The sequence below is a fragment of the Rhipicephalus microplus genome, chromosome 1 (genome assembly GCF_043290135.1).
Source record: "Rhipicephalus microplus isolate Deutch F79 chromosome 1, USDA_Rmic, whole genome shotgun sequence".
NCBI classification, from domain to species: Eukaryota; Metazoa; Arthropoda; class Arachnida; order Ixodida; family Ixodidae; genus Rhipicephalus; species Rhipicephalus microplus.
This window is the reverse complement of record NC_134700.1, coordinates 260,530,009-260,547,637: the sequence shown is the minus strand read 5'-3', so window position 1 is coordinate 260,547,637 and position 17,629 is coordinate 260,530,009. Positions and strand designations below refer to the sequence as shown.

At 41.3% G+C, this 17,629-nt stretch overlaps 1 protein-coding gene and 1 long non-coding RNA gene across 4 annotated transcripts in view; one reads left to right on the top strand and one right to left on the bottom strand.

The window, feature by feature from the left end:
• Positions 1-10,219, top strand: part of LOC119169137 (lachesin-like) — a 157,691-nt gene extending 147,472 nt beyond the window's left edge. Inside the window, exons 9-12 of one of the 3 annotated variants that reach the window (XM_075893930.1) lie at positions 616-942; positions 2,918-3,043; positions 6,217-6,326; positions 9,298-10,219. In XM_075893930.1, coding sequence (XP_075750045.1) covers positions 616-716 — 101 coding nt within the window. In that variant the 3' untranslated portion in view covers positions 717-942; positions 2,918-3,043; positions 6,217-6,326; positions 9,298-10,219. Of the gene's footprint in view, positions 1-615; positions 1,264-2,917; positions 3,044-6,216; positions 6,327-9,297 lie in introns of all 3 variants that reach the window. The other 2 variants (XM_075893928.1, XM_075893936.1) reach the window with 2 other exon arrangements.
• LOC142814753 (uncharacterized) lies at positions 9,401-12,764 on the bottom strand. The gene is made up of 3 exons (XR_012895079.1): positions 12,704-12,764; positions 11,293-11,391; positions 9,401-9,537 (listed from the first exon to the last, which is right to left on the bottom strand). It is a non-coding gene; the product is annotated as an uncharacterized LOC142814753 (long non-coding RNA).
• Between the last annotated feature and the right edge of the window lie 4,865 nt (positions 12,765-17,629).

The following is a 17,629-nucleotide window of genomic DNA, read 5'->3' as shown; positions in this document are numbered from 1 at the left end:
GATCTCGCAACGGAAAAAAAAAACAAGTAATAGCAAAGCGAGAGGCACACCGAACACTCACTCGTGGTGGACTGTTTATCATTATTGACCAAATATATGACGGAAAGTCGTTGTCTCACACATGCGTGTGCATTTGCTATGTGTATGCGGTCCTGTTGTAAGTCAGCATTCTTGGTGAGTCGGCCTCGCATCGCTTTGCGTGTTCGCGCACTCGTAGTAAAACATGCCTCTATGCCAAATTGCTCGATTTGTACGAATGCACAATTTTTCCACGTTCTTGCTGCGCCTTTCATCGATGTGCCCTTAGCGCCCAGGAGAAAGCAGGCATGCCCTTTTCTATAGCAATATGAATATGTCGTGATAGGTTATTGAACATTAAGTGCTAATGAACAACTTGTGGGCTCTAATACCAATTTATGTCTACGCTCTTATGTGGATATTTGTAATGTTGCTGTTGAAGTTAGAAGGTCTTATTAGAACGGGCTATTTTACGAAGCAAACGTGCTTTACACTTTTGTGGCATCGTGTGTAGGTAATTCTTGCTATGTACTCTCCCACCTTGCCTCAAGTCCTTCGGCTCTTCATCATATATTTTCTGTGTTCTCACTTCTGCAGACTTACAGCTGCACGGCAGCGCGACGCCCCAAGGGAGCTCACTGCTGTTTACGTCCCTGCTTTCTCTCACCGCCGTCGGCTTCATGTTGACCATGTCGTGACGTGTTGCGGCATTCCCTTGAACGTGCATCGACAACGTTGCCGCACGCCGTGCTGGACTGTAAGCGTGCGGCACCGGGCCCCTGCTGACCGCACCAGTGACGCGGAGGGCAACACGGCACGCCATTGGCTCAACTGGAATCGAACGCCACAAATCTTTCGTGACGCGAGGCGATTTCCCGAGCAGCGAAACGTAGGGAGGACATTGGCATACGCGTTACGCTATGCGTACGCTGGTCATTTCTCTTTTCGGACTTTTTACTTTCGCGTTTGCTTGCGTTCTCTCTGTGGAAGACTGTATCGGAAGGGCGGACTGCTACTCCAGCCAAGTGCACGTCACAAAACTTCAAAAATTTGCGTGTTCTATTCGATCGGTGCTATTATGAGAAATGTTTTTGACATAAGCTTGAGCGCCACTTGACCGTAGCGTTGGTTCACATTCTTCTGTCTTTTTCAGAGATGAAAGTCAGGCTCATATGTTGTGGTTTTCAATCACGTAATAAATGACCACTAACAAACGTAGTCATTCAGCGGATAGCCGAAAGCAATGTAAGAAACATTCTGAGCCTTATTTTTTTTGCACCATAACTATAACCGGTATTCATTTAGACTTATTATAAATCAGCGTTGAAACCGAAACAAGCTTTTAGAAATTCTATCTGAGAGCTTTTAACTTGGAGCTGTAATAAAGAGATCAGTAACTCAATATATTCTTGTAGATATCATTTAAAGAAGCTCAAAAAGAGATTTTATGCTGAAAATTTCTGTGGGTAAGGATGTGGAAATCACGTCAGACATAAAATAATTGTTTCTTCATTATTATTTTCATATATATTTAGTGTTTATGTGGTTCGCTTCTAAGCACTCCATTTCGACTCATCAATATTGCTCATTGACGCACACGTTAAAATCGTCACTTCGAATCTCATGCTCTTCTTTCATTATCCGCATAGTCATATTTTGATAAAAGCCACAGTCACTCAGGAGTGACGGAGATATAATCTTTTGTCGTTTTCATCAGACACCGTAGAAGAACTTCACACAGTTCTGTCCGCAACTATTTCATTCTCTGCGTCGGAAAAATCTTTTTGTGACTTCGCATCTTGGAAATCCCGTAGACACGTAGTATATCGAGCAAAAACAGTGTTTTCATCTCGCAGCAAACTTTAGCAGCATTAGCATCAAAACTGCGCATGGCGAGTCAGCGTGTACAGTTCCTAATGAATAACAAAACTTCGGCATCAAGTGTGGTAGATGTCATGGAATTTTTGCACATTGAAAATAAAATAGTTTTGTTGCCAAGGGGGAGATAAATTATCAAAGCAACATTAGTTTTTATCAAAACACCGAACTTAAACATGTAATAGTACTGAATTGTTATTGGGTCATGTACCATAAATTTTGTACCCTTGAACTAAAATTCGCTGCCCTTTGAGCTGGCTAAACTCAGTAGTTTTAATGAAATCACTCGTAAGTTTCTCTGTATGATGAGCTTTAAATAATTATATTTTATTGTTGTTTTTTTGCTCTCTGTTGATCAAGAGCTGCTGATGCTTTTTAGAGCACTTGCTGTACCTTTCCGGCAATATTATGATTATTGGAAAATCGCTGCAATAAAAACATACTATCGCACTTGGATAGATTTGAAATATTGTTCTTTTATCTACGGTTTTTATATTTCCTGATAATAATTAACCCATGCAAAAAACCTCATAATGTAGCAAAGTACAGCATCGAAAATTGCTAAGCTCGAAATCTGGGAGGCTGCAGCCAAAAACAGGCTCCTAATGAAGCTCGCATCTATAAGTGAATATTTGATTACGTTGATTAGAGTTTGATATATCTGGAACCGACTGTATTACATTACTGTTGCTTGCCTTCACTGATGAGCTGAAATGTGCTCTCACACATATAAAAGTTATTGGGACATACATGTCAGTCATCACCTGAAAAATCTAGCTGGCTTACTGAAACATTATTCCCTATGAATGTTTTGTGGATACTTCCATGCTTTATAGAATTTTATGAATTAACATTACTGATGACTTTACTGATCTTTGAATTGGAATATAAAGAGCTCAAATAGGTGAAAATACATTTTAGTGATGGGTGCGAGGTGCATTTTGAGTCGTGTTTGATCAATTGATAAACATTATTCAGTAAACAAAATGGTGATAATGTACTGTGTTTTCTTCGGCTATAGAGAACAAAGGCTATGGGGAATGGTGTTTAAGGATGCAAAGCCCCACACCTGAAGATGAAGCCAAATATACTGCTGTGGCTGGGAACAGTGTTGGCAGAGCTCATAGCTCAATCACCTTCCGCCTGCGTGAGTTTGTAGTTTCCTTCTCTTTTCCCAAATATGAGAATTCTCTATTAAGTTGGCTACAACATAAGGATAATTGTAAACTCCGCCCTTAGCTGCTGTTCTACCTCCCAGAAGTATTGTATAAATGCGTGATGCAATCGCGATTGCTTATTTACATAACGTCGAGCGCATCTCGTACATTTTTCGTAGATGGCTTTTCTATACAGGTACATATTAGTGCTAGTAGCTTTTGGCACTTGGGCTTCCTGGCTTCACTGCTCAGCAAAGCATAACATTTTAACCAGGGACAGCGAACTTTTAATTCATAACGTGCCTAGCATTTACGTCAGCAGTGAAGCCCCGCTACGTAGGTCTAGGGGCTAAGGTACTTGGCTGCTGTCTGGTATTTCGTGGAATGGAATCCCAGCTGCGGCCGCTGCATTTCCGATGGAGGCGGAAATGCTGTAGGCCTCTGTGCTCAGATTTGGGTGCACGTTAAAGAACCCCTGGTGGTTGAAATTTCCGGAGCCCTCCACTACGGCCTCTCTCATAATCATATGGTTGTTTTGAGACGTTAAACCTCACATATCAATTAGTTGCATCAGCCGTGAAAAGGTATTTATAGTTACAGTGGAAACTACCAAGCATGACTCTCTTGTACAGATGAATGGCAGGCACTCTGCAGTACTGCGGGTGGAGTGTGCACTTATTTTTTTTTAGCGCCATGTCCTCTATGTTCTTCTCCGTGTGGTCCGTGCTATTTGTTTCGCGAGAAATGCACTGAATGGGAAGCATTTCTGACCAAAACAAAGGCACCTTTAGCTTTTCTGGTGGTGGTGGTGGTGAAAATATGTTATTCTAGTGTGTAATGACAGCCTTTTGATGGGCCGGCTGGGTGTCTCATAGTGTGGCTGGGAGCTTGTGGTTCTCAGGTAGTGTTGGAGCCCAGCCTGCCAGCTGTTTCTGTGCAGCTTAGAGCTGGACCCTGCTTTCTCCCATTGCTCTACGTTGGTGAGTTGCCATTCTATAAGTGGCTGGAGCTCAGGGCTAATATATATGATGTGGTGAAAATCTGAGTCTGCATTCAGGGGAGAAGAGGCCAGGGTTTATTAGAGCAAAGGGAGCTGGGGATGAAAGGGTACTTCGATTGAAGTTGATGCCAGGTCACCTGCTCCAGTTTAGAGAGCGATTTGTGGGAAGGGAGGAAGAGATATTGAAGCTGGATCTCCTTATAGTGGAGATTTCTTTGTGATCAACCTTGCTTTCGGTTGCGCTCCCTGGGTCTGTAGTCGGCCCTGCTCGATTGACGTGCGCTCGAGCTGTTTTGTGGGTTGCTTCATTTCCTGGGTTGCCCGCATGAGCCTTTATTTATTGGAGTTGATTTCATGTAATCTGGGGTTGAATAGGATTCAGAATTTCGGGTGCGCACCCGTGAATCCTGCTTCATCCGAAATTATGAATTGCTGTTTTTGAGTCACTAAAGATTTGTATGGCAATGGTTGAGGAGATTGCCAAGGTGATTGCAGATTCCTCCGCCTTTAGGGAGAATAGAGCATTGGTTGAACTAGACAGCATTCTGTGGAGTGTTAGAAACAACGCTCAAGACATAGGCTTGTTCAGGCATTCTGTGGCGTCTACATAGACTGCGTTGTCGTTTGTGTGATAATGTTTTTGTAGCGCCATTGCTCTGGCTTGACATTTATATAATTGTTGGTCAGTTCATAATGACCAATATTAACATAGAAGCGTGGGTGTGAATGTTGATCATGACTACCTGATCATCATGTAAGTAGTGCCAAACTCGGTGTGTGGACATACCAAAACCCGTTCCTCCAGTCACATGTGGCACAAACTTATATATCACATGCAGCCTGCTCTATGCGGGTATGCCCCGCAGGGGATTCAGTTTGTGTACCCAGGAACAGCGAAAGGAGACATTGGTAGATAATCAAAAAATTGTGGCATCAGCTGTGTTGACCCAACAAATAAAAGCTATAAAAATCGGGATTCAGCGGAAATTGAACCAAGGGAATCTGCATTGCAATCAATTATTTTCTACTACACATCCACACCTGGTCTTGAAACTACTTTGTAAAAAGACCCTGCGCAACAGTAGTGTCTTTTCAATGTTAATTGTAGTTGCAGTGATGGCTATCCAATTTTATGTCAGGATAATAAACATTACTTGTGTACTTCTACGATACAGACATGTTCAATTTTGGTTTTAGTGCACTCTTACAACAGTGCAGCGAACACTACATATGTACTCTCATGATTGGGCAAGCCATATTTTATCGTTACTAAACCCCAGAGAAACACACTACTGAATGCTACGCATGGTATTCACACAAGTGCATGTGAAATCCCAATGTAGTATGCAGTTCGTTTCAGTAAAACTGACTTCTGCTCTGTGACAGGAGCTTTGATGTTATGACAGGCCATGAATTACCCTTTAAACGTCGTTGTAGTCAGCATGTTTGGTGAGCGCGTGATGTGCACACAACTACTTCGTTTGCAATACTCTTGGATCCAAATATTAATACTTTACTCAACACCAAGAAATACAGCATTGACAGTTACTCGCTGGATGCTTCGCATGAAACGAAATCTTACAATTCTCACGATCCTGACCCACTTGAGATTTTTTAGAGGCGTAGTAGTTCTTTGATTAGCCCGCATAATGCTGTCCCTCCATGCGCTCCACGCTCCCCTGGCTGCAGGTATTGGGGTGGTGCCAATTAGGTGATGCCTTCCTTTGCAGTGCGCGCGCATTCACTTGTCTCTCTCTCTATCCTGTCGCCGCTTGCAACTAGTCATCTCTCTCGCTTCACCCTCTCCATTGCTCGCAACATTCGAGTGCTAATCGAGTGAAAACACTCTTTCGGCTCGTTTATCTGTTATGAAACTTACACGAAACCCAACCCACCTCCCGTGTCTTTGCGTTACATAAAAACGGTAACTTGAGTAAAGGCTACTCAGAGTATCGTTTTAAACCGTTCTTTCAGCACCCGCATCCACGTTCGTTTCAGCTGGGTCAAAAGCATGCGTACCGCTGTTGCTTAGCATCCCATTACGCTTCCCTTTAGGGAGAGGGTCCATACTTTTTCATTCTTAGGAAGCCATACTATAGATTTCAGTGAGTTGAATAAAACTGGGGAAGTGAATAGCATTTTCGTTTCCTGCATTTGTTACAGCTGATCTAAAGGTGAAGCCAGCTTGCAAACGACCAGTCAAAGCATCCAGTCCTCACGTAAACAATCACCAGCCTTTAAAGAGCACTGTGGAGAAGGCAGAATCTGAAGGAGTAAGACTTTCTTGTCCCAAGTTCAGTTGCATGCATAATGGACATTTAGGGCTGCACTTTTTTACGAACATCTAGTCTGCACTGAGGTCTTACTAAATTACTACAGTGATTTAAATGAATTGTGTGCTTTAAGAAAAATTATTTGCGATGTTCTCATGCAGAAGTGGTGGTCTGCTTAATTAAGCAGTAATATCTGTTCATATCCTGTCTATTGCAGTCTAAGAGGTCTGCGTAGTTTGCTTCTTTGGGTAGAACAACCGGCACAAGTTGAAATTTGATTTAGATCTGACTTAATACCACTGCTAGCCTGCTTATTACCCTACATATCGCCATTGACCAGTAATGCATAGATTGCAATGTTGTGGCCCTGACAAAAGTTTGAGAGAGAGAGAGAGAGAGAGACAGAGAGAGAGAGAAAATGTTATTTACAGAAAGGCAGAGAGATCAGCCTTTCTGCTTAAGCAGGTATTTTTAACTGTGTTTAAGAATGAAGTAAATGAAAAACATAGCTTTGTGCAATAAGTTGTCTATAGGCACTGTACTTCTTCTAAGAATCTTGCTGAAAATTTACCCAACAGATTTTACTTTGCTAGTGAATTTTCTGGTGAATTTTCTAAGAACAACTTGTTGCTGCATAATCTTTCAGACACCATGCTTAGTATAACCTTCTCCACAAATTTCATTCTTGCTGAGATTGTTGTAGCAATGGGTATGTCCACTTGAAGCTTAGCTGATTGAATCAGTTTTTCTTGCAATGCATGTGAGTGCATAACTAGTTTTCTGCTTTATAGTGCGAGAATTACGCGAGGAAAACTTTCCATGAAAACGTACAGAGCGAAAAAGAAAACGAAGTGGCCCCAAGTCGGGATTCTCACGCCAGCAACTAACAGCAAGCTTTGAGAAGTACTAATTAAAACTTACCTCAACAATAAAAGCACAGGTTCAACACAAGACGAAACTTATTTGAGACACAAAAAGTACAAGCAAATAGTTGAGAATTAGAATACCATACGCAAAGCTTGTGGGCGTAGCGGTAGCATATGTCGCTCAACAGGAGCCCTAAAAAAGTTAGCTTAGAACGTCAGTATTGAGCTGATGGATATTTAACAGTATCGTCTGCAGTTTCCTTCTCAACAAATAAAGTTTACAATCAATCTCAGTCTTAGGCACACAGAAGACCCAACACATCTTGGTGGCTTTCAGCTGCCGTCACCAGTAGTGAACACAAAACTCATCTACTCCGAAGGACATACCGGCAGCCCTGTTGCCGTTGTTTAGTGCATGATCAATCACTTTCAACTTGAAAGCAGCCGTCTAGTTTCCATATCGCCCCATAACGTTACAAGAATAAAGACAACATACAAATCACGCCGCAACGCGCACTTGCCACTTTGGCTTGAATTGGATTGGATTGAATCTCAGTGCAATAATAGTACCCTATATGCTTAGGAGATGGCGCCAGACGGTGCACGCTATCATCATCAGTAGCTGGAAGAAACAGACGACATTATTGCGGCAATTTTCGGAAGTGCGATGATTACTCGAGGAAAAAAAGAAATATTTTTCCCCAGCGATGTGAGGGGTGCAAGAATTATGCGAGTGTGAGGATTACGCAAGTACATACAGTAGTCGCTATTGATCGCATCGCGGTGACCACGGTTTCGCACACGGCCGTTGCGGAAAACGGCACGTTAGTTTTCAATCCACATGTGCTAACTGCACATATGCCTTCAAAACAAAGTCTATCTATGACAACAAAGTCTATCTTCAAAACAAAGCTATACATGAACACATCTGCCGTGGTTGTGTCCACAGCATTTGTGGAAAGCAATGTTGCTTTGAGTCGTCAAGTGTTGGACGCGCGTGAACTTTCAGAGTTCTGACAGTAACGTCATTGCCATACATGCTCGTGTCAAGAGCAACCACGCTTTCCTCCACAGCAGTTGTGGCAAACGATAACCACAGTTCTGACGGCGCGTGCGCTGGCCGCACCTGTCTTTGCGAAGCTTCGAGCACACTGCCCTCAGCCTTCGTTCGACGTTTTCGCTACTTAGGTTCATACGACCCACCGCGATGAGGAAAAGTGTTCGAAACATCTGAATTTTTGCGCTATGGACACAGTGAAATTTAGCTAAGAATTATCACGAATTCATCTCTGCCAATATTGCATCACTGAGTTTCTACAGTACGTTTAGACGAATGCCACCTAAACTCGTTTACAATAAAACGCAATAGGTTCGCAAAAAGCCTGGATCGGATTGGGCGGCATATTTGTCAATGCGGCCAGATCATGACCAGAAATTTCCATTTCCGGAAGATTGTCTATACTAGTGATCAACTAGTATTGTGTCGTGTCTGTTCCCAAAAGTCAAGTAAAAGTCTGCATTTCTGAAGTTATAAGAGCAGGAACTGGCTTCAGGATGTTGCCAAATCAAAGAGTATTGAGTCAGTGATGCGCATTGCACTTTATATCAAGAACTAATGTTCTCCATTCCCAAAAATAAGGCAGGAAGTGCAGCCAAAACCAAAAGGCCTGAAGCCGGCTGAAGTGCGACCAGTAACTACTGGAAATACAATATATTTTAAGCAACATAAAATACAGCTCTGCCACAAAATAAAATCATATTTTTAAGAAAAGCCAGACAAGGGTGCCGAAGAAAGAGGAGAGAAGCGGGATGACATGCCCTAGGCAGGAAAAGCGATAGGGAAAGAGCGGTTTCCAGGAATCAAGCTTTCTGGGAAATAAAAGAAATGCCGTGCTCACATCACCATCACACATTCATTATAAATAATTCAGAATTGCCTTTAAAGATTGAGTGCAATTCTAAAATTTCTGGAAGCAATTTTCAGCAAGCTAGAGGAGAGATGTGTTTAGGAATAGGTGTGGACAGATATTGAAACACCGAAAAGCATTTCATTGTCTTAGCGCTGCTACCACCACCTTGCACAGCCTCTGCACATTTTCTCGCAGCTATATCCAGCGCTCAAGGCCAAGGCAAACCTGAAACTCTTGACCTGGACTGGGAAGGCTCTCTGAATCGGAGCCATCGATGGCTGACTGAGCCGACTGGCTGGCAAACTTGAGCACCAGTTCCCGCACCGAGAGCAACGAAGGGTCGCCCAGCTCCTCTCCCAACTCCTCCTTTCCTTCAGACCTTCGACGCCGACGCCCCGTCCAATTGACAGAATAAAAGACACCCATGCCGGAACCCTGGTATCAAGAGGCCAGCAAAGAAGGGTTGACCTCTCCAAACAGAGTTGACAAAGCACACCTCTAACTCACTTCTGAAAAACTTTGCACGTCCGTTGCCTTCAATAAATGGAACCACACAGGAATTAACTTCGCAAGAACTAGGACTTGGAACGGGCTACCAGCTGTATTCAGTAATTCTGCGAACATCCCTAGCACCTTGAAACATTATTGTCTTTATGTGTTGAGATAGAGTAAATTATAAATACTTTGCTAGTCCTGTATACATTATATCTTTTTACTCCTCATCCTGTGCAATTACTGTCACTTAATGTTGTATTACTATGCAACAAAAAAGTTTTTCCTCTTGTTCTGCTGATTACATACGTGTTTCGCAGTTCAATAGACATGTCTTGTCTGTTTATAAAGGTTTGATAGATAATTGTACAGCATATTTTTAATGCGTCATTATTTCAATATATCTGGGTGTAGCCCCTACCTTATTCTTTGGCACTCTGATATATGTTAGTTCTTAGTTCCTTTATTTACTTTGTATTTACTTGAGAAATCGACATTAAAGTTTTTTTGTTTAATGTGAATATGATGACCTTCAACTGCAATATGACCTTCAATTGCCTTTGACTACAGTTATGACGAGTGTTTGTCATCTTTATGGCAACATGAAATGAAAACTTTGATTTGATTCCATCTGTCCACTGATATATGTTTTCATAACACTGACAAATACTCACGACCTAACTCTGCCGCGAGAAACCTCGAATACATATACATTTCCCTTCATAATTTACAACTTGCTCTCTTATGTACATTGGCCAATAACTAGCAGAAGAAAATATCCTAGTTTACAAAACAAAAAGGTGTAAACAATGCTGTGGAATGAAAAACCACTGCCTAGAATGTTGGCAGCTTTAACTATACTTCTTTCAAGTTGTCATATGATGCTTTTTTATTTCCTCATTCGCTGAAACCTTTTCTGCATTACTGGCTTTGACTGAATAGACGCTGAAAGCGCTGTGCAGAAACAAGTTGTGAGATTATGGTGTGCTCTGGCTTTACAGACCGGTCAGTTTCCATTTCTTTGTCTAAATGTGTAAATATCACATTGGTTCTGCCACAAGCTAAATGGCATTACCGGCACTAGTGAAGCAGCAACCTGATTCACTTCACGAGCGTTTTGCTAAAGTATTCCTACAATAAAATCTATGGTGATAAATGCGTGACTTGAACAACAACCAAGGGTTCCTTTGATGCAATGAAGAAAAATCAGGACATATGGCATAAAAATTATCACGAAGCAGCAGTAAATTAAAGCCTCCACAGGAAAGCAATGCAGTGATAATGCAAAAACGGCAAACTGAGGACAAACAGCATCAGCTATAATAATCGCTATGACCATTACATTAACCTACAGAGATGGCACAAGTAATGACTTTTAGGTTCTGGTTTCAGTTTTACCAGCAACCCAGCATGAGCAAAACAAAGACTTAATTTTCGTGCTGTTCTTGATGCACGCTCAGACTAATTTTCTAGGAGAGTTCAGAGGCATTCTCCAGCAAATGTGGCTTTAGCAGAATGATGTGCACAACTGCTTTTCGCACAATGTAAATTAGTTACCCAACGGCAAATTTTCTATCATATATGCAACTGTGGTACACGTAAACAACACCCTGTAAGCAACAACATAACTCAGTTGTAAAACACAAATGCTGGGAAAAAATGTATTCTGAAATCACAAAAAGTAGGTATAAAACTCACAGTTGCGTCTTCGATGTTTAGGTGAGGAGTGCTGACAGCTGCTGTGAGTGTCCGCATGTGTACAGTTGGGCGGAATGCCTTTCTAGGACTAGAGTAAACCTTAAAAAAAAAGTCCTCACTTTGTAAGCACCGCGAAATCACCCCTTTCAGCCATACTCAAGCGACAAAATCGAGACAAAATTTTATTTACTGCAGACATGTTTACCGTATGTTTGACAAGGTGGTTATTTCTCGGATAAAAGAGCCGCACCGAAAATAGCACCTCTAGAGTCAACGTTGTTATCTACAGCTGCAGTAACAAAAAACGAAGGCTGAAAAGTAATCTTTGCAAAGTGAGTGTGAAAGCTGGCTTCACTATACAGAACAATGAATTTGAGCAAATACAAAAGACTTCTTCCTCTATGTGCCAGCTATAATGATATACTTTGCGACAAAGGCAGTACGTACCATAAAACCATGCTCAAACAAGTCAAAACAAGGACAAGTTTGCCTCTAATCAAGACCCTTGCAAGTAAGCTTATGTATAAAAGGCACAGCATACTTACCGTTATGATAACTAAGCAGTAGTAATGACCTACTATATTTCGAAAGAGCTCGTTTTCACTATTTGCATATTAATAGTATCTGGGCTTTTACGTGCAAAAACCATAATATATTTATGAGGCTCTGGCATGTCAACCAGCTGGAGTTGTTTAACATGCACCGACAACACAAAGCAGATGGCCCTCCAGCATTCTGCCTCCACCAAAATGCAACCACTGTGACCTTCGGGTTCGCAGCTGAGCAATGTATCCAGTACACCCCTGTGGTAGACTGGCTTACATTTTTGCAGAGCTCACAATCATCCCTAGGTGAGAAGCTTTGCACGACTAGCATTTCATATAACTGTATATCTTTAACCACGTAAATTTCATTTACAAAGGCAAACCGACAAAATAAAATTTGGGAGACAGGTATGAAACAAGCCGATGAGTTATTGGCTCTTATTTCTCCTATGAATAATGTTCATGAAATATATAAAATCACTGAAGTTGCTGCAATGGCAGTAGCAGGTGGCAGTGCAAGTAACAATGTCTTCCAACCATTAGCCTTCCGACACTTGCCTAACTTGACATCTTTTGATTGATTTCTAAATTAGTTATTGCTACAATAAAGCATTACCTCCTCAGTACTTTATTTAGGTGTTTTCTTTTCTATATAATTTTGCACGAGATGGAATTTCTATTGTGAATTATCGGAATTGTTAGTAATTGAATACCACAAACAATATGTTAGTTTTGATAAACCGAACGTTCAGAAGATATACATTTATTTCCAGGCTTCATTATTGCTAAACAGGCCACATGAGATGCTAAATCGTCTGGACAATTGTAACATCAGTAAATTTTGCTCCAAGCTCTTTCAGATTGACCTGTTCTTCAAATGAATGCAGAGTTTCCTCAGGGTGCCCAGACGACGTCAATGATTTTGCACTTTGTAAAGATGATCGCCATGTAGATGAGGCCTCTACTTGTTCAACAAGCTTAGGATTATTGATGTAATAATCCCGCAGGTAGGAAGAAGGAAGCACAGGTGAGGAGCAACCATCTTCCTCATTGTCGTCTTTGAGTGGTGTGTCAAACGAAGAGCTCGTTTTGGCAGTGGTCAGGGAGTCTCGGCGACTTTCACTGGCCCGCCTCGACATGTTTTCTACGCTGTAGGGGTTGTTCGGCAAAGGCACGGCATTCAGCCACTTGGCATGTTCACGCTCTGCTATAGTTCCTGCAAGGGCAAAGAAAAAGAAATGTACAGATCAGGAAGAATATGTAAAGCAGCTGATATGTTTATGCATTCTGCCAAGATGACATGCACTAACCGGGTTTTGGCGGTGCATTCAGCAGTTCAACCGAAGGCACAAGCTCTGTCTGCTCATCAACATTCTTGAATGTTGATGTGTTGTCGTAAGTAAGAGAGCTTTCCCCTCTTGCGACCTGCAAAATAAATGTACCTAAGCAAGAGGTGCAATTGAACATGCCAGGAAAAGTAGTCCATGTCCCTAACCTCTTCATAAAGTAATTATGCAAGATCATTTATTGTCCACTTTACTACCAGAGAATAGTCTTGATGCTTAGAAACATGATGAATGTGAGCAATGCAACCATTAAATTAAGCCCACAATCAATAATAACTTCTGTCTAGGTACTATATTCAAATGCGTGCATAGACAGAAAAAGGCTGCTAAAGTACAGCAGTGTAGACACGCTTCACTCTGCCGAAGCTGCAGAAGTTTATTTGTTTGTTTGCAGAACAGTTACCTAAGGTGACAGGTATTCATCGTGAAGGAGTCGCACTGCAATCCAGACGTGGTTGTAAAAAGTGTTAGACGAAAATTTGTGTCGAGGCGAAACTTCAAAAAGAAGAAGTGGTCAAATATGAAAATTGTAAACGCAATCAGCAAAAGGCACAGTCAATGTGCAGCCAATATGCAGCCTATACTAGAGAAAATGTTTACATAAACCTTTTGCACAGTATTCAAGCTACAAAATAGGCAACAATTGGTAAACTAGTTGCCCAAACCACACTCTGCACTGTTCTAAGAACAGCACAGATGTCAAAAAATGGGAAAATCAAGGCTTCAGCATGCTCTCTAAAATGTGAAGAGATGTTCAATATTACTGAGCTATCCATAGGAACCATCAAGATATTCAATCACTCATAATTAAAGGACCCGGACATCAAATTTGGAAACAAGAGATGTATGTGTAGTTTGAGAGCCCTGTATGCACTTCTGATTGATTATTAGTGATCAGCATTGCCTATAAGATATTTTAATTTGGTTTTAAAGTAAGGGTGCAAGCTTGTCTAAGTATTCAGGTGCAATAGACATTTTCTGTGCTTTGACGTAGACAGGGGGCACCTTAGTGACGTTGCAGAGGTCAAGCAATTATTGATGGTATCGGAGTACATTTTCGGGGCATGCACAATACCCCAAATGGCACCCGTAAGGACTATTGTTTGTTACCCCTCTCGCTCTGTTGTCGGGCTGCTCTCAAGGTAGGTTTTGGCTGCTTATGCCAGGAATGCTTTCTTTTTCGCCTGAGGAGAGCATGCTCAAAGCGTCTACATCGTTTCACTCATCACCACCTGCGGGTCCCCCTATTAGAAACGAGCGTGTTCAATGTCACCGAAGATTGAGCCCACATAGTCTCAGGCGACGCCTCGTCGTGGGGCGCTAGTTTTTTAATAGTATTTAGGTGGCTGTTTAGAACTGGTACACAATCATTTTGAATTAACCATGCTGGCATAAATTATACAATGCTTTATAGTATTTACGTTTCAATTTCAGTATTATCATATGCAAAGCTACAAATCACTGAAAAAATATTGCAAACAAAACTTTAGCTGTCAGGGGTCCTTTGAGATAGTACTGATGAACAATAACTACATTTTTTATTTTACTGCTCGAAAACAAGCTGGCATACGTGATTCATGCCCACGAAAGACACAATAGTAAAACATGAAGATACAGTCTCCTGAATTTGCAATATTGCGCTCCAACTATAATATTTGTCTTGGTGGACGACACTAGACCTGTGTTCCTGATGTGCAGTTACCTGGTTGGATCATGTTTGCAGTCAATATGAAGGCAGATATTGTGATTCAAAGGAAATAAATAATGTGATAACTTTCATGGAAACAATTTAATACGTATTAACTACCAAGATGTGTACTACATATAAAGAAAAGCATCACTAATTTGTAACTTATCTGCAAGAAAAAATACGTTCCTGGTGTTCAATATTATACAAAAAAACTGATGGCTGTTTTCCACTACTTTCATAAGTTTTACTATATAAACATCATGCAGGCTTTTATTAAACAGCTGTAAATTTAACCAATTTTGCAGAATTTGTTACACAACAGAAAATTGAGCACTCAGCACGGCAGGTATATAGAGCACAGGAGAGTCCTCAATTTATTAACTAAAATCTGAACTGCATACATATCCTACTCCTCAAAATTTAATATCTGCTGATAAAAATCGCACCAACTTCTTTAAAGCAAAGCAACAATCTGTGGGCGCCACTGTCTGTTTTCTCCTTTAACATAAGAAACCTAAAGAGCCCTAGAGAAAGCCCAGACCACCACATTTGCATTGTCTATAGCGTAAGAGCATTTCGCTGAACATGTAGATAGCAACGTCTGCAGTGACAGCGATATTTTACAATGCTGCCTTCAACTAAACCATTCCAAACTTATGAGAATGAACAACTACCATATTTACTCTATTCTGATGCACAGTCTTTACTAAAATCGAAAAAAAAAAGAAAGATGCTTGTGTTAAAATTAGGAGCTATAACAGGGTTTTAGACGTACCTCATTGTAACTGACATTAAAGTGGACACACACGAGGGTTTTTCTCTGCATATAAAAATACTCTGCATTCTCTGTGCAACATGTGCAGTGATTCCATGCAAGCAATGCACACATCGAACATAAGTTTAGTGCAATTTAATGGTAACAGTTCATGCGTGTGATGTTGCTAGGCGTACCACACCTTCAATACAATGACTGTTAGAAAACAGATGTTTTTAACCCGAAATTCCGTAACCACTCGTGTGGCTAGCACTGGACGAGTACTTGACGCCATTAAGAAATTTCGGCAGTTGCCTGGATTGTGCATCAGATTGCATCGAATTAGTGAAGTGAAGAAACAGTTGGTATTCACTTTAACAACTTCACTGCACTGTCAAACACGTGATTGCGGGTTCAAAGTGCTAAAATACGAATCTGTGAGGCAATGGGAGCATACTTAAAGAAAATGTTACAGGGAGGCAAACTTGCAGCAAAACTCCACGGCATTTTTGGCAGCTTTGCGTCACTCTGGAATGTGCACGAAATTGAGATGTCACTTTTATATGTAGGAGCCCATCTATCACAGAGGCGATCAGAGTGATTGGTGGGCAAGATCCAATGTGCTTCTCACTGCATCCTGGCAAGTGACAATAAAGCCCAATAGTCTGTATGCAAAACTAGCACTGACGTTAGTATTAAAGAAAAAAAGACCTCGCTAACACAGTACTTCTGCACACAGAACAAAAGGAGTTCTGCAGACAAATACATAGTAACAAAGTTTAGCTTTTCAGAGGTCTTCAAACCAAACTGCGAGATAACACTAAAGGTGTGCCCGAATTGAGTAGATATGTCACATTGACCTACCTTTTAAGGTAACGATTGTCAATTAGGTTATAGTCTTTTTGAAGGCATTTCTAGCTTTTTAAACTCACTAAAAGTATGCCAGAATTGAGAAATGTACCACGTTGTATCTACCTTCTAAGGTAAAGATTGTCAATTAGGTTATAGCCTTATTGAAGGAATTTCCAGCTTTTTAAACTCAATCAAAGAGAGTCTTATTTGCCCAAACACATCTATTGCACACTGGTCAACCACAGCATCACGGTACCATGAGGTGCCACCAATGGAGCGGTCTGCACGCTTGGAGTTTTTGGTAGTAACGATGCTCTCACACAGGCTCTTACCGAAAGCTTAAGCTCTAAAGTAAGGCCCCATCCTGAAGCAGCAATGCTAAATGCATTTCAGCAATTAGTTTTCTTGCACACCAAGTCTAAATTACTAGCATGTTATGCGCTAGATTTTCTTCCCGCAAGCACCCCATCCAAAGAGCCAATGTACTATACACACCCACACACACCACAATACAAAGACCACCGAGGTGTTAACAGCAACAAGTCAGCTTTACCTTAGCAGGCTGCATCGCTGCCTGGCGCTCAGCCCATGTGCGCTGTATGACCAAAGGTGGATGCCGCCCGACTGGCAGATTCTGCCACACGGGATTCCAAAACCGTGCGAGGTTAGTGCATAACAACAAAGCGCATGGAAGAAAGGCCGCACCACAAGCAAGACACGAAACAGCCACCACAACATGCAGCAACAAAAGCAGACATGCAGATAACCACCAGTGAGTAGCCCTTGAGTGCAAGCGTAACCAATATGCAAGTGAGAGTGAACGACCGGCTTATTATTCTCGACACAATTAAGGTAGATATTGATTTTGTAATTATTTATTAAAGATAATTGGCAAATTCACTAGTTACAATACGTTACATTTAAAATATGAATTCATTATACATGTGATTAAGGTAGTTTACTGTTGTTTTTGTTGCTGGTTAACAAGTGATGGCACAACAATTATGATCGCACGGTTATATAATGCAGCAGTACAACTAGTAACCTCTTTTTGAAGAAGTTTCTAGGGCTTGAACAGAAATAGGATTAAGTATTTGTTTCATTGCACCGATTTCTCCCGACGTCATTTGCCCCCTCACACAAGCCTTGA